This window comes from Ostrinia furnacalis, unplaced genomic scaffold (assembly GCF_004193835.3).
Source record: "Ostrinia furnacalis isolate ACB-3 unplaced genomic scaffold, ASM419383v2 OfSCF0620, whole genome shotgun sequence".
Taxonomy (NCBI): domain Eukaryota; kingdom Metazoa; phylum Arthropoda; class Insecta; order Lepidoptera; family Crambidae; genus Ostrinia; species Ostrinia furnacalis.
This window is the reverse complement of record NW_021130859.1, coordinates 58,935-82,953: the sequence shown is the minus strand read 5'-3', so window position 1 is coordinate 82,953 and position 24,019 is coordinate 58,935. Positions and strand designations below refer to the sequence as shown.

Sequence of the window (24,019 nt, the reverse complement as noted above, 5' to 3'; positions counted from 1 at the left end):
TTAAAGTTGCGAACATCATGTCGCAAGGACTTCCATATCTGTCTATTGAGCTGCCGATATGCCTTAGCGTCAACGGAGGTCTGCAGTGTCATTGAACGTCTTTCAGCCATGAGTTTGAGGGTACGGTCGGTTAGCTTTTGCGGTTTATTTTTACGTTGTGGTCTAAAAAATTTCGACCCGACCGCTTGGACAGTTTCTACGAACCTGTTATTTATCTCGTCCACTGACTCGCAATTTTTTCCAGGCATGCAAAGCGATTTGACAACTCGAGCTGAAAGCTCTCGGGGCAGTGAATATGAGCATTGAGTCAGTGAGTGACAAAATTAAGTAACTTTGACCCGTTATAATTCTTAAACTACTGGTTCAAATTGAATGAAATTTGAAATATACCGTGTCTTTACAATGCCTGCATAGCTAATGAAAATTCAGCCTTCTAGTTTTATCCAGAACGAAGTTACAGGCGGTCGAAAATGGCCTGAATTGCTTCGAGAAAAGGATGGTACGGCCGTGCTCGACTTGGTGGGGGCACTGCCGTGCCCCCAGATTACAAGAAAGAACTTTTAGAACTTTTTACAGGCGTATCGCGTATGGATGGATACCAAAATATTCATCATCATCATAATTTCACCTACCAAAATATTATTGTACAGTAACTTAATAACTTAATAATGAAATAAAACATAAGATTTGGTCGCACAACAAAAGTTGAGGCCGTCAATACAAGCAATGATTTGTATCTGTATGCGCTTTCATACGTTTTACGTATCGGATCAAGTGCTATCTGTCTCGCTTGCAGACATTTAAGACGAGGGAGGTAACTATAGTCTGGACTGCGAGCATGTAGAATTTTGTCCAATGACCCCAAGCTACCCATCCTTATCGCTTGCGCGTAATTATGTTGCTGTCGCGCTCGCACACTCACTGCAGGCGCCCGTCAGTAACTTGGGGTCATTGGACAAAATTCTACGTGCTCACAGACTGGGCATTAGTGTATTTGATATTTGAACTTAAACGTGTAGTGTATTCTGTAAGTAAATATTCGCCTCAACTTTCGTTGAGCGCCCTATAAGGTAGTAAAAAAAGACTGCCTTACATAAAATTGTATATTTACAAGGTTGCACTATTGTCACTTCATTCGTTTTAGTTTGTTCAGCTCGCCCTGTTGTATCGAAGCTTCCTTGTAGATCTGTTTCACCTTGTCTCTCCTCACATTGTCGCTGTAAACAATAAATGTTATATTATTAAACAAGTTCAAAAATTCAAAATTTATTTATTGGAAACAAGAAAATTTGTACATGAAAAAGCGTGTACGATAATAGCCGCAATAGTTTCAGACGCCCACTTCCGTAAAAATATTCCATAAAAATACTACTTTAGGCGTGCTGTATGTATGTGTGTGATGTGTGTATGTGTGTGGTGTGTGTATGTGTGTGGTGCGTGTATTTGTGTGTTGTAAGAGTGTGTTGGCTCATAACATATTTAACAAGAAACATTACAAAAACGCAGAGTAGGGGGCGCTACTAACAGTGAAAACTAGGTGCAGAAACAATAAACCAGTGAAAGTAGTTATTGTGTAAAAATAATAGGTAATATGTTTTTAATCTCTGGCTGAAAATTCTTAAAGATTGTATTATTTTATAAGTGCAATTAGTTTCTGCCAACTTATTTAATTTAATAAGAAAAGAAGAGTATTTAGACACATTACCACTTGGGAACCACTTTATTAAAACCGGGCCTATTTTGCGCGTTTGATTATTAATGTTCTAGCAATCATAAATAAGAGGACTTGAGAAGGATTTTGACAAACGACATTCCAGGTACAGCTAGTTCTTGTTAACAAAAATCTAAATGTATATAACTCAAAGGGAAATGACTGACTGACATAGTGATCTATCAACGCACAACCCAAACTACTGGACGGATCGGGCTGAAATTTGGCATGCAGGTAGATGTTATGACGTAGACATCTGCTAAGAAAAGATTTTCCGAAACTCCACCCCCTTAGGGTAAAACGGGATCCACGCGTACGAAGTCGCGGGCGGCCGCTAGTTCAGAATAGGCGCGTTTGATGAATGTGAATTTAGCAAACATAAATAAGAGGACTTGGGAAGGATTTTGCTTCCCAAGCCCCAACGACCCAAGTACAGCTAGTTCTTATTAAAAAAATATCCAATAATTTGAACTTCAAACAGTGTCCGTACTGACCTGTGAATCTTCTGGCGGATCTTGACGGAGGCGACGTATGCCTTGTCCCGTCGTATCTCGCGCAGCGCTCCCTTCATCTCTTTCTTGTATTTGGTCTGGAGCCGCGCCCGCTCTGCGGTCTCGCGGGACATCTTCGAACTCTTGCTGCCGGTGAACCTGGAACATCAATAATATTCTTAAAGCAAAAACATATTTAAGGCAACATCAAGTAATAGTCATTGCGGGGTCTCCACTACAAGGCCATGGTCATGTCCTGCCCATCTCTATTTAGAAAGAAACATTTAATGCTATGGACTATTTACGGCTCTAAATCTCTTTCACCATGTCGACGCGGCCGGAGGAAGACAGCCTAAGAGATTGACAGCTGACATCCGGCAATAAGCTGGAATAAACTGGATGCAAGTGGCAAGAACGTCGTTAAAACAGCCTACCTAGCCACTCGATGGACCGACGTTCTGATGAAGGTCGATGGAGGCAGCTGGTATTGCAGGTCCGGCCATCTATACTAATATTATAAATGCGACAGTAACTCTGTCTGTCTGTCTGTCTCGCTTTCACCACAGAATAATAATAAGTACTACGTACAGAAGTTTTACTTCGCGAAGGTATTTAAAAAAATGTATGCTCAATGTCGTTAAAGGTGTAATTTAGCTTGTCTCAAGAGTCAAGCACCATTTTGTTGACAAACGTCAGTGATCGGTACTGCGCCGAAGCTATAGGGCTGACTTCGGTAAAATGATGTGTGACGTGAGGTGCCAAACTGCAGAAAATGGCGGAGGAAATACATGATTAAGCATGAATTATCATGAATAATATTAACCACTTACCTATTTACCTCTCAGTGTCTTAAAAAAGTACATTATGTGTTTTTATTATTATTTAGGCAGTTAAATACTGCACAGTAGTAAGTACACCATTTTCTTTATTTTTTTCCATCATACACAAGAATACGCGTGCGTGAGTCAATGCTCGCTCGTACTATGGCCTTGTCGAATAGTAATCCTGTAGGGTGTCATCGTGCTTGTTTTGTTTTCGATGTAAACTCGCGGAGATGAACAGGCCTGATAGTAAACAGAACTTGCGGCCGATGGGACAGCAAGGTTCTGGAGGCCAAGTACCGGAAAACGCAGCGTGGGACGTCCACCCACAAGGTGGCCCGAAATCCTCATAAAGGCGTTGGATACAGGCCGCTACCAACCGGGCAATATGGGAGGCCTATGTTCAGCAGTGGACGTCATATTATGGCTCGTATGATGTACGGTAAGTACTTGATACCATAGTCAATCGACACATTTTAATGAGCTGTCATAACGCTGATGGTAGAAAGGTCCTCAAGTGGCGACCACGTAGTGAAAGCAGGCCACCCACTAGATATACCGACGATCTAGTGAAGGTCGCGGGAGAACCTGGATGTGGCTTGCGCAGGACCGGTCATTGTGGAAATTTCTACATGAGTGACATAATATGAGTCAACTAACACAATATCAGCCAGTCAAGTTAAATAACGGGACTGTTTCCACATCTCGTTCCCGCTGTTGCAATTCCTGTGTGTGTAGTCAAGATCTGCAGCTTGACCGCCAATAAAAACTCAACCAGTGAAAGTAAAGTTTGTTGGGAAAGTAAATAATAAAAATTAAGTGAATTAAATTCAACTTACACTTCTTGGACGTCCGGTTCATACAGCCGCAACATCTTTATTTTCTTCTGCTCCTTCGTAAGTGGTGTGTACGTTTTAACCTCCAACACGCCCTTCATATAGCTCATTATCTCAGAAACCCGCGTTCGCACTTTCTTCGGGTAAAAATCCAAGTCGATCCGGCCGACTAGCGCTATATGTGGGGCGAATAAACAAGCCTGCGCTTCGTACTCGCTGAAGTAATCGAAAAATTCCTTCAAAATACCCATGCTCGCATTCAAACAACGAATTTTAAAATCATCGTCTATGTCTTCCAACACGAAATCCTTCGCCGCCATTTTGTTATCGACCGCCATTTTGGAGCAATCGTCTTCCAAATTCAAAATCTTAACGTCTCTGTGCAGTTTGAAAGGTGGCACTACTTGTATAGGATTCAAAATACTGGTATTCGATGACAAATACAAAATGCCTCTTAGGAAATTTATAGCTGAAGGTACTAATCTTTTGGATAGAGTTGTGTATTCTAAAACTAGAGTGGTAACAAATAGACCCCGAGATATCGAGTATGCGTCGCTAAACTTCGATTTGGTCAGAATTTCGGACATGAATATTAAAGATGGCGTCGTAACGGAATGCCGGAAGTCCGACGTGGGATATATCAACGCGATTAATTTGAAAAATATCAGCGTATCTAGATCCGGTATCCTTTTCGGTTTCTTTTTAAATTGATCGTGTTTTTCTTTTAGTAATTCGACTACGAATTTTTTCGTTGACACTTTGTTCGTTTGGGCGAGATCGTAGAAGTGTGGTGCGAGTTTGTCGAATATCAGGAAGGCTTTGATGACTTCGCCTTCGTCGGTTAAGTTGGTGAATATATCGTTAATATACTGTAGCATGTGGGCAAAGAGTCTGCTTAATAAGTCTTTGTTGTTCTGAGCTAACCCAGGGTCGTAGCTTTTGATCAGTTTCTGAAGCGCTGCGGACTGCTGTGCTGGTGTTTTGCCCGTTAACAATTCCTAAAATATTAATTGAATTATTAAATAACGCTTTTAAATACAAGTTATTTCAGTTTGTTTATTATACTCTAAAAAAAATTCGGTTGTTTAATAAAGGGTTGGATATATTACATATGAGTTCTTCTTACCTTCAAATTATCTCCTTCAGCCAACTTCAAATCGAAGAACGAGCTAATTTTCTGTTTATCTTCTTCAACATCCATTTCATCCTCACTTTCCTCTTCAGACTCTCTTAAATCCTTTAAGTCATCAACATCTTTTGCAGATTCTTCTTCATCATCATCATCCTCTGAACCTTCATCACTTTCATCACCAGATTCATCTTCACTGTCATCCTTGTTATCACTTATTAAAATACTATTTGTGTCATTCTTTTTAGCGTTATTTAGTTTTTCTTTTAAGATGTTAGCTTCTTTTGTATCTGTTACATTGTCTTTTTCAATTTTGTTTTCTTTTTTTGATTGACCTTTCTGATTCTTTTTTGTTTCTACTTCTTTGTCATCATCAGAATCCTCGCTACTTTCTTCATTCTCAGATTCTACACTGTCTTCTTTGTCACTTTTTTCTGCAGTTTCATCATTTTTGTTGGTTTCATATTTTGTTCATCATTGGAGTCATCATCTTCATCTTCTCCGCTCTCATCATCATCATCATCGCCTTCTTCTGATGAGGTGTCCGATATTCCATCATTGAACTTGGGTTTGGCGTTTGGAACTGAAAGTTAATTGAAATAAGATTTAAAATAGTTTACAGAACGATTGCTCGAATAATCTCGAAAGAACTGACGTTATAATTAGCTAATCTGGAAATAACTAATATTCAGCAGTAGACGTGGAAATGTTGAAATTTTGAATCATAACTATAGCTTTTGCCCGCGGCTTCACCCGCGTGAAATTTAGTCTGTCACAGATTGTCATAAATTATAGCCTATATGTTATTCTGGGTTACACACGATAATACTGTAAAGTTTCATCAAAATCCGTTCATTAGTTTTTGCGTGAAAGAGTAACAAACATCCAGACATCCAAACTTTCGCATTTATAATATTAGTAAGATAGTAAGATTATTACTCTGGGTGTTTTACCAAAAGAGTAGACACCACTAGACTAGTGGCAGCTGGGATCGAACCAGCGTTCCTTTGATCTCGAGTCGGCCAGTCCGTCACCTTGGCTATTGGGCTATTGTCGCTTTAAAATGATTTTTAGGTAGTCAAAGTATAAAAATTCCTCAAGTTTTTAATATTATCAAACATTTAAATATTCTATCTCTACCTGAGTAGTCTTTGAGTACATTTTCTGGTACCAGCGGTTTTCCATCCTTGTCGTATGCTAACATGAACTGCTTCTCATCTTCCAAATCAAAATTGTCTTCTAAATCATCGGCAGATCTGTAAAAAAAAGATTTATACTGTACTAAATACATTTTTATACCACACCATAATAAACGTGTCATTTAGCCAGCGGCTTCGCTCGCTTGAGTATTGGTTTGTCATAGAACCGTTTGGAACGCTCGCTCGCGGCGACTTTTTGTAATAATGGGCGTTTCGTAAAGGAGTGACATTGCTACCAACGCGAGTTAATCGCATTTGCAACGCACTACAGAAGTAACTTATTTATTTATTTAATTAAAATGAAAGTTAGTTTACAGATAGATCCAAAGCGCTCAAATTGGCAACTCTACTATATAAAAATAAGTCGGGTTTTCCTCCCTGACGCTATAACTCCAGAACGCACGAACCGATTTCCACGGTTTTGCATTCGTTGGAAAGGTCTCGGGCTCCGTGAGGTTTATAGCAAAGAAAATTCGGGAAAAGGGGGTAAAACGGGATATACGCGTACGAAGTCGCGGGCGGCCGCTAGTTTGAATATAATAACATTTAATGTTAGTAAGTACTTATATCTATTTATGCCACTACTAACGTAGCATCGCGACTGTGTCGATGCAAACGCGCGACCGTGTCGGACGACATCGTAGAGAAAACGGAGGCAAGGTGGCGCGGCAACCGTAGCAATCGCAGGTGATTTTGTGCCGTTACTAGTGTTGCCGATCGATATCGATAGCCAAACTATCGCAAGACTATCGATTGGCCTATCGATAGTATCGACAGTATCGATACTATCGATAGCTCAAAACGAGGCAATACTATTGAATATGTGCAATACTATCGATAGTATTGTTGCTCGTGAAGAATAAACTATTGATAGTATCGATACCTACTATCGATAGTATTGTCGCTTTTGAATAAAAAGCTATCGATACTATCGATACTATCGAGTGTTCTAAACTATCGATAGTTTGGCAATTTACAATAGTATCGTTTACAATATTTGGGACTATCGATAGATATAGATACTATCGATAGGCCAATCGATAGATAATGCTTTTTCAGATGAAAACTATCGATAGTTTTACTATAGATAGTTCGGCAACACTAGCCGTTATTAAATCGCGTTTGCATTGCGACAGAAGCGCAACAGTATCACGTTTGCATCACGACTGAATCGTGTTTATGTGGGCGAGGGCTAACTAGCGACCGCATTGCGACTGTATCGATGCGAATACGCGACAGAATAGACGTGTTGACACCACCAATCAATGAGGGCTACCGTTTTAGCGCTCACCAGTTAGCGCCACTGTAGAGTAAGGTCCTGTCACTTGCTAGTAGCGAAGACAGTGGCACCAACTGGTGAGCGCTAAAGTGGTAGGAGGACTATCGCATTTGCACTCATCAAGATGGCGCCACTGTAGAGTAAGGTCCTGTCAATCGCCAGGGGTGCCAACTGTTAAGTATAAAAACGATAGCCCTCATTGGCGTACTTTTTAAAACTGTCAAAACGAAACTCTCCCATAGAATTTGTATGGCACTACAAGCAAGTGACGTCACTATTTTTTCAACTCAATTAAACTACTTTTTTCAATTACAATGCGAACAAAAATCGTAATTCACAGGTAATTTAAAATTAATTAAGTTTTTAAGACCAGAATGAAATCTTTTTTTTAGAAAAGTTGTGATTTCGAATTATTGGGGTATGGTGTCAAACTGTCTATTGCTATAAAAAGACGCCGTGGGGAGAGGCCTCAAATGAAATTTCGTTGTACCTATGCTTCGGCACAGTTTTCTGCACTCTTGGCGTGAACATATCTTCATCTTCCTCCATCCGCTGTAATCTCTCTCGCTCTAGCTTCTCCAGCCTCGCCTGTTCTTCCTTCGCTTGCTTCTCATCATTCTTCAGACCGTCTGAAGGCTGTGAAAAATGTGAGATAATAATAAAAGTAAACTTGAACCCGACGACATCATAAAGGTAGCAGAAAGGCGCTGGACGCAGGCCGATACCAACCGGGCAACATGGAATGCATTGGGGGAGGCCTATGTTCAGCAGTGGATGTCCTATGGCTGAGATGATGATGATGATGATGAAACTTGAGCCCACACTATTTACTTCGATTAACTTCGGCCATTAGTTGATACATTTTTAGCTGAATCATTTTGAAATAACACGTTTTTCCTAGTTAAAACTAGTTTTCACTGATTTAAACTGAGCAGCAGTTACTTCTAGTTATTTCAAAGGTATTTTGTGAAAACCAGTTTTAATTAGGAAAAACGCGTTTTAACTAAAACCGTGTTCTTTTTTTGTAACAGATAGAACACACTTTATTTTACACCACATAAGACAAAGCAAGAAAAAGAAAGAAATATGCAAAATATTTATGGCACAATTTAGGCGGTCTTATCACTATAAAGCGATCTCATCCAGACAACTCAAAAGACAGTTGTAACATGTCAAAAACATAATAATAATCTAATATGCCTTTATTACTGGATTACAAGGTATTTTTTTTTACAACATTAACATTTCATTTTACAATTTAGCCGCACTCATCTCCAGTTTGTCCTTGGACATAGGCCTCCTCCAATGATCTCCATGCTTCTCTGTTTCTAGCCATTTGTGGCCATAATGGCCCTGCTAATTCGCGGATATCGTCCTCCCATGTTTTTGCTTGCCTGATGATGAAAAAGATGGGAGGACGATATCCGCGAATTAGTCAAAAACATACCGTTCCTCTTTTCTCGAACCGCAACTCCCTCATCATCTTGTCGTAATCTTCGCTTTTCTTCTCCGCTTGACTGAGAAGTTTCTCAATAGCCGATTCCTTTTCTTCTACCCGTGGTCGTTTGAAAACAACAGGCTGTAAGTCCTTCCATTCGCTGTCCAACTTCTCAGTCAAGTCCAAAGTTTGTTCTTTCTCTTTCTGTTTTTCTGCTTTGCGCTTTTTCGATTCCGCTATGAGTTGCTCGATGAGGTCTTTGTGAGATTTAGCACCGTCCTTCGCTTCAGTCCTTGTTAGAATACCACCACCGAAGTGGCCCTCTGATACGAAGTCATCTGTGAAAATCGTTCAAATGTTAGCGAGACTATAGTCTGATCTGCGAGCACGTAAAATTTTGTCCAATGACCCCAAGCTACCCATCCTTGTCGCTCGCGGGTGATTATGTTGCTGTCGCGCTCACACACGCACTGCGGGCGCCCGTCGCACAGTCGCGATAGCAAAATAATTACGCGCGAGCGATAAGGATGGGTAGCTTGGGGTCATTGGACAAAATTCTATGTGCTCACAGACCGGGCTTTAGCTAATAACAACAGAGATTAATGGGTCTCACAGAGCTTACACAACACAAGATTAACTTAACTGCCTAGATGAAAGTAGTAAATTATTAATCCAAACTTACCATCTAATCCTCCAAACTTCTTTGCGTCATCATCCTCATCATCTGATCTTGGATCATCAAATTTTTCTATCTGCTCCAGAGTTTGACCTCTAAAACAAATATAATTTATATTTATTTATTTTGCCTTTCCATTTATAAATGTTAGAAAGCCAACCCAGTGTATTGATAAAAACAAGGCAGAAGATTTATACACAGGGTCACACACGAACCAATCACAGAGCTCTATTCATCGCTGTGCGTTCGATTTGCTGCTTCACTTAAGAAAGCATCGTTTGTGAATACGGTTGTTAATGTATCATTTAGGCTGAGTTGCACCACTTTATTTTAACCGTAACAATAACAATAACTGTGCTTTTTGTATGGTATTTGACAGATTTTTGACATTTGTCAAAATTAAAGTAAGATGGCAATAAACAAACTCACAATTTTATTGCCACTTTATCTACATCTAAACCTTTTTCTTGCACAACAGAAGAGAGTGACAGAACCTTGCTCAACAGTGCCAACTTGTTAGCGCGAATATGATAGTCCTCAATCGGAAGACCAGGGTTGTGGCATTCGTTTACCTATTGAGATGCTACAACACCATGTGAGTGGATACCTTTTTAGTATCATTGTGTACCAGTGGCGGATTTACAGTTTTGCCGCCCATAGGCTAGGGTGGGGTTGGATCTTTATTTAACTTTTATCTTTTGAAATCAAGTAAGCGTCATCTGTAATCTGCCACCCCTAGGCCGGGGCCTGTACGGCCTATTGACAGATCCAGGACTGTTGTGTACATTCATTTTTAAAGATCTGTCTATGTTATGTGTAATGAATGATATTGAACAAATACTTTTTCTTTCAATCAAATTACCTACTATTGGAACAGAAAACTGAATGAACTTACCTGTGAGTCAATATTTCATCATCTGCCAAATTGTAGATATCTTTTTTGCTATGCTGCCGAGCCCTTTCGGCGGCGAACCGCGCAATCATACGGTCTTCCGATGACAACTGATTGTTTTTCTCTCCGATACGCTTGTCAATGAATGTGTTCGTCTTATTCATAAGTTTCATTTCGGTTCCTAGAGTTTCTTTTCTCTGTAAAAAATTACATTATTTAAATACAAATTCATTTATGCCATGAAGATAGATAATTATTAAAAGTGAATGGTGTTATGAAATTTTAAATAACACGATACATAACAAGTGTTGAAACTTAGATTGTTACCTTCTGAATAGCTTTAGCTCTCGATACTCCAGGTAATCCTCGATCATGTTTAGATTTTTTACCTAAAACTTTAATTTTTTCTCTGTTGATGTGCACCTCGAACGGATTCAGCTTTTTCTTTATCCCATCTCCCTTTCTTTTGTTGTTAACTTTATCAGCTAGCCCAGAATTTCTTTTATTTTTCGCCTTCGCCATACTTTAATTATTGGACACTTTTATTTAGCTAAATTAAATAAAAATAACACGAATCGTCGCACTAGAGAGGTTATTTTTTTGACACTGACACGCGCCGCGCGTGGTTTTGACATTAGATGTACGTTTTAAAGTTTGTTCTAGATTTATGCTTAACATCACGAAACATAAATCAACCACGCCATAAAAATGAACATTTTTTATTCTCAAAAACAGAATTTATTTTTGAATAAATTGTTTAACGCTTTTATTGCAAAAGTAGTTAAATTGAAAATTAAATGAGCTATTATAAATAAATAACACAAATAAATAATATTTTTATCATAAAAACTGCTATGACCGGACCACCACAAGTCACATCATAATAACAAGTGTTGAAACTTAGATTGTTACCTTCTGAATAGCTTTAGCTCTCGATACTCCAGGTAATCCTCGATCATGTTTAGATTTTTTACAACAATTTTTTTATTTTTTAGTCACAACATTAATTCACTTCACACTTTAACCATGGACATACATTACAATGCTCTTTAAAATGCTCCGATAAAATCACAAAGAAAATTTAAATTTAACTAACTTTACAAATGCGTTGAACATGTATGGCGCGAAGTCAACATTCATTTACACTAATTCATAAACAAATAATACTCCTTATTCACTCGCAATAAGTACCATAATCGAACGAATACCTGAAGCTTACGATTGCAGTTGCGGTGCAATTTCTATGTTTTGTTGCGTATTCATTTGGAACCATAAAGTTAATATTCCTTCGGAATATTAACTTTATGCAACTCAATAAACTACTTTTTTCAATTACAATGCGAACAAAAATCGTAATTTACAGGTAATTTAAAATTAATTAAGTTTTTAAGACCAGAATGAAATGTCTTTTTTTTAGAAAAGTTGTTATTTCGAATTATTCGGGAATGGTGTCAAACTGTCTATTGCTATAAAAAGTCGCCGTGGGGAGAGACCTGAAACGAAATGTCGTCGTACCTATGTTTCGGCACAGTTTTCTGCACTCTTGGCCTGAACATATCGTCATCCTCCTCCATCCGCTGTAATCTCTCACGCTCTAGCTTCTCCAGCCTCGCCTGTTCTTCCTTCGCTTGCTTCTCATCATTCTTCAGACCGTCTGAGGGCTGTGAAAAAATTTAAGAGTATTAAAACTCGAGCCAATACTATACTTACGAGCAAAAGTATGGAATCACCCCTTTGTGTTCCGAGCGGTCTTAAGAACTGAATGACTATGTATTGTATGTATCTATGGTAGTAGGGAATTTAGTGCAATGATTTGTATGGAGACCCCTCCACTTTTGGATAGAAGGCTCATTTTTGCACCAGTTGTTCTTTGGGTGCTCCTGAGTAGATTTCCGTCGGTAGACATCGGGAGCCCCCCCTGTGGTAGCAGGGGGAGGGGGGGCAAGTTTTCTTCTGCCGCGCTTCACTTTAAGGCCCATATCTTCAAAACTATAGGTATTAGGGCAAGTGTGGTGTCATTTTCGGATAATTAAAGGATGGCGAATTCATTTCTAGAACAAACTTTTTGCCTTTTCATACAAAAAAATAGAAATATTGAGGAAAATTCACAAAAACCAAAAAGTATTTTTTTAAATAAACGTCGTTAACTTTTGAACCATTGGATTTAATCTAATAAAAAAAATATGTACTGAAAGCTACATTTACCAGAATTATAAATATATACCATTGTATGGTATTTTTTTCGAAAAAAGTAGGTGATAAAAAATTTTTCTTCAGAACACAGCGGGCGAATTTTACTGCGCGTCGGAAAAAAATATTTATTTTATCCATGAATTCATACTATTTGGTTCATAAGCAAGTAAGGATTATTATTTTAGAATTTATTTAAAGTTCCTGGCACATCAAGCTAACATGATTTGTAATTTTTCTTCAATTAATTTTGAACTCTATGTGTAAGACATAAGGCTGAAAATAGCTTAAATACATTTTAATATTGAAAATATCATAAGAAGAAAGCTCTAAATAAAGAACTTGAATGTGTCTAACTATATGTCCAAAGATTATTCTTTTAATTAACACTTATTTCTACATACTATTGTACCAGTGATTTAACGGAAAGGTAAGTGTGAGGAAAGTGAGGATTAATAATCATAGTACGGGAGATTATTTTTAGCACAAAGGCTACGGCTGTGACCATTATAGTTGTTTGTTCAGACAGCACCAGCTTCTGCACTTGCATCTCACCATTTCCAGGCAAGCTTCGGCAGCTACAGGCAAATCAGTCCATGTAAGCTCCATGTTGCTATCGACTCTGGTCCACCCCCAACCAGTCGGGTAAAGAGAAGACTGAGTCGGTTGCTTGCAACTGACCCTATACGCGAAACCCCTTGATATACTGCCAGTAGCCAATGCTGATACAAAGCTGTCTGGGTTAGGTATCTTATATAGGGCCACACCTAAGCGTAGTCCACAGCGACCCATTAGGATCTTTATTCTCCCTTTTTTATTCCCTATCATCCAAAAAATCCTATCCATTAGTTAGGTGAATTAAGCGTATGAGTGAAAGCCAGCTAAAGTCTTCTGATGCCGGATATGCTGACCCAAGCAGACCCATCCTTACAGTATAAGTGTTTCATGGACCCCACATTTATTCCAAATGCTCGAGAGCTTCTGTTGTTAGGCCCATTTTGTGGGACATGTGGTTCATTCCCCAGTTTGCGTACCTGTAATTGCTTGGGCTTACCTTTGATGAGTTTTCTCCATGACCCTGTATTTCCCTTCAGGAATGATTTGGAGAGGCTTATATCGTTGGAGCTTTCCCATTCAGCCATGTGCTTCTTGGATATGGCCATATTATGGCCATGAGGTATGCTTTTAGATAAAGATACTATCAGTTCTGACGCAATAGGTATCGTCTCTGACCCTTGTCTCGCTAGACTGTCGGCTCTCTCATTGCATTCGATCCTTGTATGTCCAGGTATCCCACATCAGGTACACTTTGTCATGCCTTCCGAGTTTGTTCATCTTTAAGATTGCATCTAGAATAATTCTAGACTCAACCTTCACTGAGGCGATGGCTTTGTTTGAGTGCTGCCTGGCTGTGGCTCAGGATGTAAATATTGCGTTTTTTACACCCCTGTTTAAAAAACAGGGTGCACACATAATTATAGAGTATAATTCAGCTTGAAATACTGTAGCAAACCTTCTTAAACGTTCACTGTGTTCGTGTTTACAGTAGACGCCCGCTCCCGTTCCCAAGGCCATCTTGGCTTAGAGCTGTCAGTAAACCAGATGAGGCTGTCCTGTTGGGATTTTGGTCCTCTTTTCTAGTCGTCCCTTGTTCAAGATCTATCCACTTATTAGCTCAATCCACTGTTTTTTTTCTCACTTATCATATTAATCCACTGGTATTGTTTTAGATCAAGTAGGTACCTCCTACTATTACTACATGCTTGACTATGAACGAGTGCTGTAAGTGCCCACCAACCTAGGCAGTCTTGTATCAGAATCGGCTACGGGCAGTATATCAAGGGCAGTAATCATGTCCTTATGATGAATCAAGTTATTTAAAATTTAGTAGGTATATCAAGGGGTTTCGCGTATAGGGTCAGTTGCAAGCAACCGACTCAGTCTTCCCTTTACCCGACTGGTTGGGGGTGGACCAGAGTCGATAGCAACATGGAGCGTACATGGACTGATTTGCCCGTAGCTGCCGAAGCTTGCCTGGAAATGGTGAGATATAAGTGCAGAAGCTGGTGCTGTCTGAACAAACAACTATAATGGTCACAGCCGTAGCCTTTGTGCTAAAAATAATCTCCCGTACTATGATTATTAATCCTCACTTTCCTCACACTTACCTTTCCGTTAAATCACTGGTACAATAGTATGTAGAAATAAGTGTTAATTAAAATAATAATCATTAGACATTTAGTTAGACACATTCAAGTTCTTTATTTAGTGCTTTCTTCTTATGATATTTTCAATATTAAAATGTATTTAAGCTATTTTCAACCTTATGTCTTACACATAGAGTTCAAAATTAATTGAAGAAAAATTACAAATCATGTTAGCTTGATGTGCCAGGAACTTTAAATAAATTCTAAAATAATAATCCTTACTTGCTTATGAACCAAATAGTATGAATTCATGGATAAAATAAATATTTTTTTCCGACGCGCAGTAAAATTCGCCCGCTGTGTTCTGAAGAAAAATTTTTTTTCACCTACTTTTTTCGAAAAAAGTACCATAAAATGGTATATATTTATAATCCTGGTAAATGTAGCTTTCAGTACATATTTTTTTTTATTAGATTAAATCCAATGGTTTAAAAGTTAACGACGTTTATTTAAAAAAATACTTTTTGGTTTTTGTGAATTTTCCTCAATATTTCTATTTTTTTGTATGAAAAGGCAAAAAGTTTGTTCTAGAAATGAATTCGCCATCCTTTAGTTATCCGAAAATGACACCACACTTGCCCTAATACCTATAGTTTTGAAGATATGGGCCTTAAAGTGAAGCGCGGCAGAAGAAAACTTGCCCCCCCTCCCCCTGCTACCACAGGGGGGGCTCCCGATGTCTACCGACGGAAATCTACTCAGAAGCACCCAAAGAACAACTGGTGCAAAAATGAGCCTTCTATACCAAAGTGGAGGGGTTCTTGCACTAAATTCCCTACTATGGTATCAATTTAAAGTTTATAATATCACCTTTAAAATGGTGCCATTTTTATTGATCTTCTATTAGTCATTAATTAGTTCTTATGATCGCTCGGAATAAATAGAGTGATTCCATATTTTTGCTCGCGAGTGTATTTACTTCGATAAACGTCGGCCAATTTAGCGAGTAGTGTAGCTGAAGTATAAGCCTAGGCGCAGACCACCGACTTTTAGTTGGCCGATAGTTTAGTTGGACAGTTAGGCTAATAACTCACGGCGCAATTTTCGCAATCGGTGAAAATCGCACCGCGCGCTAAGGCACTGGTACAAAATGGTCGCCCGCCGATCGGGCGGTTTTCGAGCGGACGAAAACCGCCGAGGCTGCGGTTACCGCGGCCGCTCGATTCTTCCGCGCCCGCTGCGTGCGAAAACCACGTCGTGAGTTGTGCATTAGTTATTACACAAGTACCTACATATCTGCATTTTACAGAAGCTGCGGGCCCGCAACCGCAGCGGACGCGGGTGAAAATCGCGCCATGAGTTCTTAAAAAATCAAAATCAAAATTATCTTTATTTGTTTAGACTAATTAAATTAGTTCTTGCAAATCGTCAAATGCTCTTAAGGAGCCTATACATGTCTCATTCTTTTTTTGCCCTACCAGCGCTTCGAGACAAACATTAATAAGTATAGACAGACATGTATGGAAGTGCGCAAATTACACCGGTTTAGATTTCATACAAATTAGAATCGGGCCCAACTATCGGCCGATAAAAAGTCGGTGGGCTGCGCCTAGGCTTAGTTGAAACGATTTTAGCTGAATAATTTTGAAACAACACGTTTCCCCTAGCGAAAACAAGTTTTCACTGATTTAAACTTTGAGCAGCAGTTACTTCTATAGTCTGGTCTGCGAGCACGTAGAATTTTGTCCAATGACCTCAAGCTACCCATCCTTATCGCTCGCGCGTAATTATGTTGCTATCGCGCTCGCACACTCACTGCGGGCGCCCGTCGCACAGTCGCGACAGCACGCGATAAGGATGGGTAACTTGGGGTCATTGGACAAAATTCTACGTGCTCACAGACCGGGTTTAGTTGTTCCAATTAAAGGTATTGTGACAAGTAATGAAACCAAAGGTAGTGAAAACTAGTTTTGACTAAAAATGGGTTTTAAGTTTTTAACTGTAACAAATAGAATAAATACACATCATTTTACACCACATAAAACAAGACAAGAAAGAGAAAGAAATACATGGCACACTTAAAGCAATCTCATCCAGACAACTTAAAGGACAGTTAAACATACCGTGCCTCTTTTCTCGAACCGCAACTCCCTCATCATCTTGTCGTAATCTTCGCTTTTCTTCTCTGCCTGACTGAGAAGCTTCTCAATAGCCGACTCCTTTTCTTCTACCCGCGGTCGTTTGAACACAACAGGCTGTAAGTCCTTCCATTCGCTGTCCAACTTCTCAGTCAAGTCCAAAGTTTGTTCTTTCTCTTTCTGTTTTTCTGCTTTGCGCTTTTTCGATTCCGCTATGAGTTGCTCGATGAGGTCTTTGTGAGATTTAGCACCGTCCTTCGCTTCAGTCCTTGTTAGAATACCACCACCGAAGTGGCCCTCTGATACAAAGTCATCTGTGAAAATCATTCAAATGTTAGCGAGACTAGCTAACAATAACAGCGATTGGTGAGTGAACATAAGATTTAAAAAAAAAAAAAGTTTATTGCCAGTAAAACCAAATACATAAAGTCCTTATGTCTAGCGGATACCGCACTAAGCAAAGCTTGTGTCGCAGTAACCTTTAATACTTGTTACACATAAAAGAATCTTTACTATGTGGTCTGGGAACTTTCAGATCAGACAATTACTAACAGTTTCAGAACGTTATTAACTAGGTAAATAAAATTACTTACAATATTTTTATGTTACAATGTCTCTATTAAAGTCTCTTACCCCCTTACTAATAAAACTTAATGCCTAGATAAAAGTAGTAAATTGTTAATCCAAACTTACCATCTAATCCTCCAAACTTCTTTGCGTCATCATCCTCATCATCTGATCTTGGATCATCAAATTTTTCTATCTGCTCCAGAGTTTGACCTCTAAAACAAACATAATTTATATTTATTTAATTTTATTTCTCCTTTCCATTTATAAGTGTTAGAAAGCCTACCCAGTGTATTAATAAAAACAAGGCAGAAGAAGAAGATTGTATAATTTAGGTTGAGTTGCACCACCTTATTTTAACCGTAACATTAACAACCGGTGCTTTTTGTATGGTATTCGACAGATTTTTGACATTTGTCAAAATTAAAGTAACATGGTGCAACTCAGCCTTAATGTTTAAGTTATAACTACACTAGCAATAAACAAACTCACAATTTTATTGCCATTTTATCTATATCTAAACCTTCTTCTTGCACAGCAAAAGCAAGTGATAGTCCTCAATTAGAAGACTAGGGTTGTGGCATTCATCTACCTATTGAGATGCTACGACACCATTCTGAGTGGATACCTTTTCAGTATCATTGTGTACATTCATTTTTAAAGATCTGTCTGTTATGTGTAATGCTATTTAATAAATATTTTTTCTTTCAATCAAATTACCTACTATTGGAACAGAAAACCGAATGAACTTACCTGTGAGTCAATATTTCATCATCTGCCAAATTGTAGATATCTTTTTTGCTATGCTGCCGAGCCCTTTCGGCGGCGAACCGCGCAATCATACGGTCTTCCGATGACAACTGATTGTTTTTCTCTCCGATACGCTTGTCAATGAATGTGTTCGTCTTATTCATGAGTTTCATTTCGGTTCCTAGAGTTTCTTTTCTCTGTAATTAAGTAAATGATTTATATACGATTTCGTTTATGCCATGAAAATAGATAATTATTAAAAGAGATTTTAAATAACACGATACATAACATGTGTTGAAACATAGATTATTACCTTCTGAATAGCTTTAGCTCTCGACACTCCAGGTAATCCTCGATCATGTTTAGATTTTTTACCTAAAACTTTAATTTTTTCTCTGTTGATGTGCACCTCGAAAGGATTCAGCTTTTTCTTTATCCCATCTCCCTTTCTTTTATTGTTAACTTTATCAGCTAGCCCAGAATTTCTTTTATTTTTTGCCTTCGCCATACTTTAATTATTGGACACTTTTATTTAGCTAAAATAAATAAAAATAACACGAATCGTCGCACTAGAGAGGTTATTTTTTTGACACTGACACGCGCCGCGCGTGTTTTTGACATTAGATGTACGTTTTAAAGTTTGTTCTAGATTTATGCTTAACATCACGAAACATAAATCAACCACGCCATAAAAATGAACATTTTTTATTCTCAAGAACAGAATTTATTTTTGAATAAATTGTTTAACGCTTTTATTGCAAAAGTAGTTAAATTGAAAATTAAATGAGCTATTATAAATAAATAACACAAATCCCAACTATAATATTATAAATGCGAAAGTAACTCTGTCTGTCTGTCTGTCTGTCTGTCTGTCTGTCTGTCTGTCTGTTACGCTTTCCCGCTTAAACCTCCCAACCGATTTTGATGAAATTTGGCATAGAGATAGTTTGAGTCCCGGGAAAGAACATAGGATAGTTTTTATCCCGGTTTTTGAAACAGGGACGCGCGCGATAAAGTTTTTCTGTGACAGACAAAATTCCACGCGGGCGAAGCCGCGGGCGGAAAGCTAGTAAATAATATTTTTAACATAAAAACTGCTATGACCGGACCACCACAAGTCACAACATTAATTCACTTCACACTTTAACCATGGACATACATTACAATGCTCTTTAAAATGCTCCGATAAAATCACAAAGAAAATTTAAATTTAACTAACTTTACAAATGCGTTGAACATGTATGGCGCGAAGTCAACATTCATTTACACTAATTCATAAACAAATAATACTCCTTATTCACTCGCAATAAGTACCATAATCGAACGAATACCTGAAGCTTACGATTGCAGTTGCGGTGCAATTTCTATGTTTTGTTGCCTATTCANACTTTATGTTTGGAACATGTTTTTACCGAGCGACCCCGAAGCGGCATTCGGCAAACTTCGTAGTGACGCCGTGTAGCACATAGCGCGTAGGTATATTATTGTGTGGCTGTTCCTCCTTGTGTTAGCAGACGTACGAAATCTACTTTGCTCCAAGAAAAATGCCAGACGTCACTGATGAAGAACTTCGCAAGGAGATCGAGAGTAAGAATAACATTTGTTTTATCAAATATACTTAAATTTCACGTTTGTAAATGTATAAATTTCTATGAAAGTACGTAGGCCGCGTAATGGCTTCCAATGCAAATGTCCAATACAACTTCGATTTTTCTTACCTTGAAATTGAAATATCTCTGATAGTATGATGTTATTACTGAAATGTTTCAAGTGAAAGTTGTTGGGTAAAATTATGCGGATCGTTCTGTATACAGGGCATGATTTGTAATAGCTCGGCTAAGCTTGCTCACTGATGGTTTATTTTTATGCAACGCTGGGGCCATCTCCACGTATGAACCAATGAAATGGCCGACTTTGGTAAAGATTTGGTAATGCAGATCAAAGCGCATCAGGTTAACGTGTCGGTTTCTCTGGAAAACATTTCCTTGAAACTCATTTAATTTAGTATTATCGTATTATTTTTCGATTTTATTCAATGTTTTGTCAATTTCTGTAGGCCGCCATTGTTGCGTTCCAATTTACGCATCCGTAGGCTTTCGAATACTTTCGATGTTATTTTTCTTCGTAAATAGTTAATTTTAATGTGTTTCAAACATTATTTTTGGACCTGTGTTTCAAAATAAAACTAAATGTATTAATTATTGTTTCACGCCAAGTTTGGTTGCATTTTTTGCAAATAGGTAGGTTCAATTTCAAATTCAAGGGAAAAAATGGGCCAAGCTCATAATTTGACATGTAATATTTTATAAATTAATAGATATTTTATTACTGAAATAATTATTTCATAACGACTATATTCCCAGTCCTGTTTTTTACCCAGATAAGTGCTGGGAAATATAATATTATTATTACATTGCCCTTTTTTCCCTTGTATCATCATGGATTAATGTATGTAATAAAAATTTACATAGTTCGTTACAAGTCGACCTAATAAAAGCGTGTTTAAAATAGGAATAGTTTTAAGAAATTACATATTAAAAGTAGGCTTGTGCCGCATTTTGCCTACAGTAATGCACCTCAATGTAGGCACTAAAATAAGTTTTTCTTGTTGACAGAGATCTTAAAAAATGCCGATTTGGGGAAAACGTCGACCAACAAGGTCATCCAGAAGCTCGAGAAAGTTTTCGACGTCAAGTTGGCTGACCGCAAAAAGACCATAGATCAGATGGTGCTGGACTACGTCAACAGCCAAGAGTCCGACGACGACGACAAGGATGATGACGATGACGACGATGAGGTATGATGATCAAATCATTTTTATTTACGAATAGGTTTACATACAATGTTGTTACAGGTCTTTAAGCATCTCCATCTTCCACCTTTCCGCATGCATATTTGTGAAGATTGCGCACTGCGAATAACGCATATTACGAGTTTGTATAGCGCGGCGTGGTATTTATGTATGTTGCCTTTGTCGAAAACAACGAATTGTACCGCGTGCGAGCATTATCGCAAAATCGCGAACAACGAGCTGTAGTATTCATGTCTATCGCCTGTGTAACAACTGGTTGGTAACAACTGAGTACTTTGCGACCGTTTGTTACCGTGGCATTAATTTCTGTGAAAAATATGATGTGATAAAGCCTGCCGAGCGATAAGGATGGGTAGCTTGGGGTCATTGGACAAAATTCTACGTGCTCACGGACCAGGCTTTAGTTGGATAATTTATATTTTAGTCTTAACTTGGCTTGTTTTTTTGCAGGAAGACGAAGAAGAAGTGAAGAAGCCTGCCAAGAGGGCTGCTTCGAACAACAAGAGTGCCAAAAAGCCGCGCAAGAAACGCGCTAAGAATTCTGATGACTCTGAGGACGAGGATTATGAAAGCAATGACAGCGAATATGAGGTTTGTTTATTTGTTATCTTACTTTTCTATTGATTTCCACAAATACACAAGGTACTCAACTGCTGGGAATATGACTCTTGTTTATAATGGGCAAATGTAAGACTTTGCCTATGTTCCCCATGCTTAGACAGATGGATTGGAAAGGCTTAAAAAATACTGTTAACGCCAATATGTAGTCAAAAAGCGCCTTACCGTACCGTAATGAGCGTACGTGCTGGTATTCAAGTGGTGTAAGTCCTTGAATACAATACCTAATTTTCAACGAAATGCTTGTTTCAGGAAAAGAAACCTAAGAGGCAAGCGGCTAAAGGGAAGAAAGCTGGCGCCAAAGTGAGTTGTACTTAATTATTTTTTACTTACAAATATTTACGCAGAACGTCAGAGAATTTGACTAAAATAGCTCAAAGATGCAACTTGCCTTTAGCACAAATTTAAACAGACGATCCATCCGTCCATCCCCATCAGACAAATTGTAAGTCTCATGCGTATTTCACCGAATTAATTCTGAAACTGGCGGTAACTCGATTTCTCGTGCAGATTAATTATTTATTTGAATCGCATACCAGTTTTATCGATTCTACGCGATAAGCCCATACATTTGTCTAAAATCCTCGATAAGATTTTATCATGGCGCGCATTATTTATTTATTTATTTATTCACAACAACAACACTTCACTGTCATTACAGGACATCCCACTGCGACAGCGAAGACAACACATCAACATACACAACGTCAAATACACAACTAGTAATCACCTACATACAAACCTACACATAACATATAACAAATAATGATGCCTTTGTAAATTCACTCAGAGTACAAGAAAAAATATCTATTTTATCCGAAATTAGATTGAGAGTGGAAATGGCGCGCGTCAACGGCGCTTGATTGAGCAGGCATTATAGCCTGGCAGATCATGCTAGGAGTAAAGATGACCCACGCTGAACTGTCCCACCAAACTCAATGACAGGGGGGCGCTACCATCGTTCAACTATATGGTCTCCAACATAGCAAAAATCGGAACCAGCGATCCGGTATTGACGGTGGCGCCCCGCTGTCAATGTCATGGACAGGACAGTTCAGTATTTTGGAACTATAGGAGTATCTCCATGCATTTACAGTTTATTTTTCTAAATCCAGGGCGGCGGTCGAGGCAAAGGCAGCGGCTACACTCGCGCCTACAAACTGTCGCCGGCTCTAGCAGAGCTCATGGGAGCCGATGAGATGCCTCGCCATGAAGTAGTCAAGCGTATGTGGGCCATAATCAAGGAGAAGGAACTCTATGACCCCAACAACAAGCAGTTCGCAATCTGCGACGACGCTCTATACAAAGTCATAGGAACCAAACGCTTCCGCACCTTCGGTATGATGAAGTATCTGAAAACTCATTTCCTTGACGAGTAAGTTTACGCTTTAGTCAGTTTGCGTGGACAAATTACGAAACTTGGCGTTGTGTTGTATGGATGACTGCAACGTCTAGCGTTTACAAAAATGCGACGATGCTTACGTACCATACGGTATTAAAACTATTTTAGTCATTAAATCACTTTTTTGTCAAACATACATAGGTACTTTTTGACGTGCACGGTAGTGCATGGGCCAAGTCGAATAGAAGCTACATTTATGGACAGTCCACGCAGACGTATTGATCTCGTGTTCATAGATTTTGTCCTATGTTATTTTTATGTCTAAACACGACTTAAAGTTTGTACAAGATCCATCAACACGAGATTTTAAGAAAAATTGCTGTGATATCTCATAGATAACCGGTATTGGCAGCAATTATTAAGTAAGGATTTCAAAGAAACTACATAACTACTTAGATTTCAACCGACAGGTCAACTTGCATTTACATTATGTACTTTCTTCTAGTAATATCGTCCATGTGTCGCTACAAGTTGGAAGAAAATAATTATTTAATAAGAATAAAATATTACTTGTAATGATAAGCATAGTACAGAAATGTTGTACAAACTTCGACATAAGTGAATCGTTTAATTCAAAAATTTAAATCTATTGCCAAATTATGTTTTCTAAAAACTAATCACTGTATCAAAAGTTCGACGACAATATTTTGTTTTTATACTTTTTCGTTTGAGGTTGTTAACACACAACTTGGCATATTTTGCTAATTAAAATTGAAATCAAGTGTCCATAAATATTTTTGTGCAATAAAATGAGGAGCTAATGTTGAGTTTTTGGTTTTTGCAAATGTTTAATCTCTTCTGTGAAAATATGCCAAGTTGTGTGTCTGGTCTGATCGAGACTTCGGAACTAGCTGTACCTAATTTCTAAGGTTGTATTATAATCTCCTAATGGAGACTGACGAAATAAATTTACCTTTAATCAA

At 38.4% G+C, this 24,019-nt stretch overlaps 3 protein-coding genes across 3 annotated transcripts; 1 reads left to right on the top strand and 2 right to left on the bottom strand.

Moving 5' to 3' along the window:
* Window positions 1-1,089: 1,089 nt before the first annotated feature.
* Window positions 1,090-11,093, bottom strand: l(3)07882 (Nucleolar protein 14 homolog l(3)07882). The gene is given in 11 exon segments (XM_028323183.1): window positions 1,090-1,217; window positions 2,206-2,361; window positions 3,863-4,857; window positions 4,986-5,446; window positions 5,449-5,571; window positions 6,129-6,244; window positions 7,957-8,102; window positions 8,914-9,242; window positions 9,587-9,675; window positions 10,476-10,669; window positions 10,800-11,093. Coding segments are annotated over 11 exon segments (2,895 nt in total). The 5' UTR covers window positions 10,995-11,093; the 3' UTR covers window positions 1,090-1,126.
* Window positions 11,094-11,938: 845 nt separating this feature from the next.
* Window positions 11,939-18,772, bottom strand: LOC114366325 (nucleolar protein 14-like). The gene is made up of 5 exons (XM_028323179.1): window positions 18,578-18,772; window positions 18,268-18,461; window positions 17,641-17,729; window positions 16,933-17,261; window positions 11,939-12,133 (listed from the first exon to the last, which is right to left on the bottom strand). The coding sequence occupies exons 1-5, from the start codon at window positions 18,770-18,772 to the stop codon at window positions 11,939-11,941; spliced, it is 1,002 nt and encodes a 333-aa protein (XP_028178980.1).
* A 913-nt stretch (window positions 18,773-19,685) lies between these two features.
* Non2 (upstream activation factor subunit spp27 homolog Non2) lies at window positions 19,686-24,019 on the top strand. Its single transcript, XM_028323182.1, has 5 exons — window positions 19,686-19,851; window positions 20,880-21,061; window positions 21,527-21,667; window positions 21,947-21,997; window positions 22,810-24,019. Exons 1-5 carry the CDS (start codon window positions 19,809-19,811, stop codon window positions 23,071-23,073), a joined length of 681 nt encoding a protein of 226 aa, XP_028178983.1. The 5' UTR covers window positions 19,686-19,808; the 3' UTR covers window positions 23,074-24,019.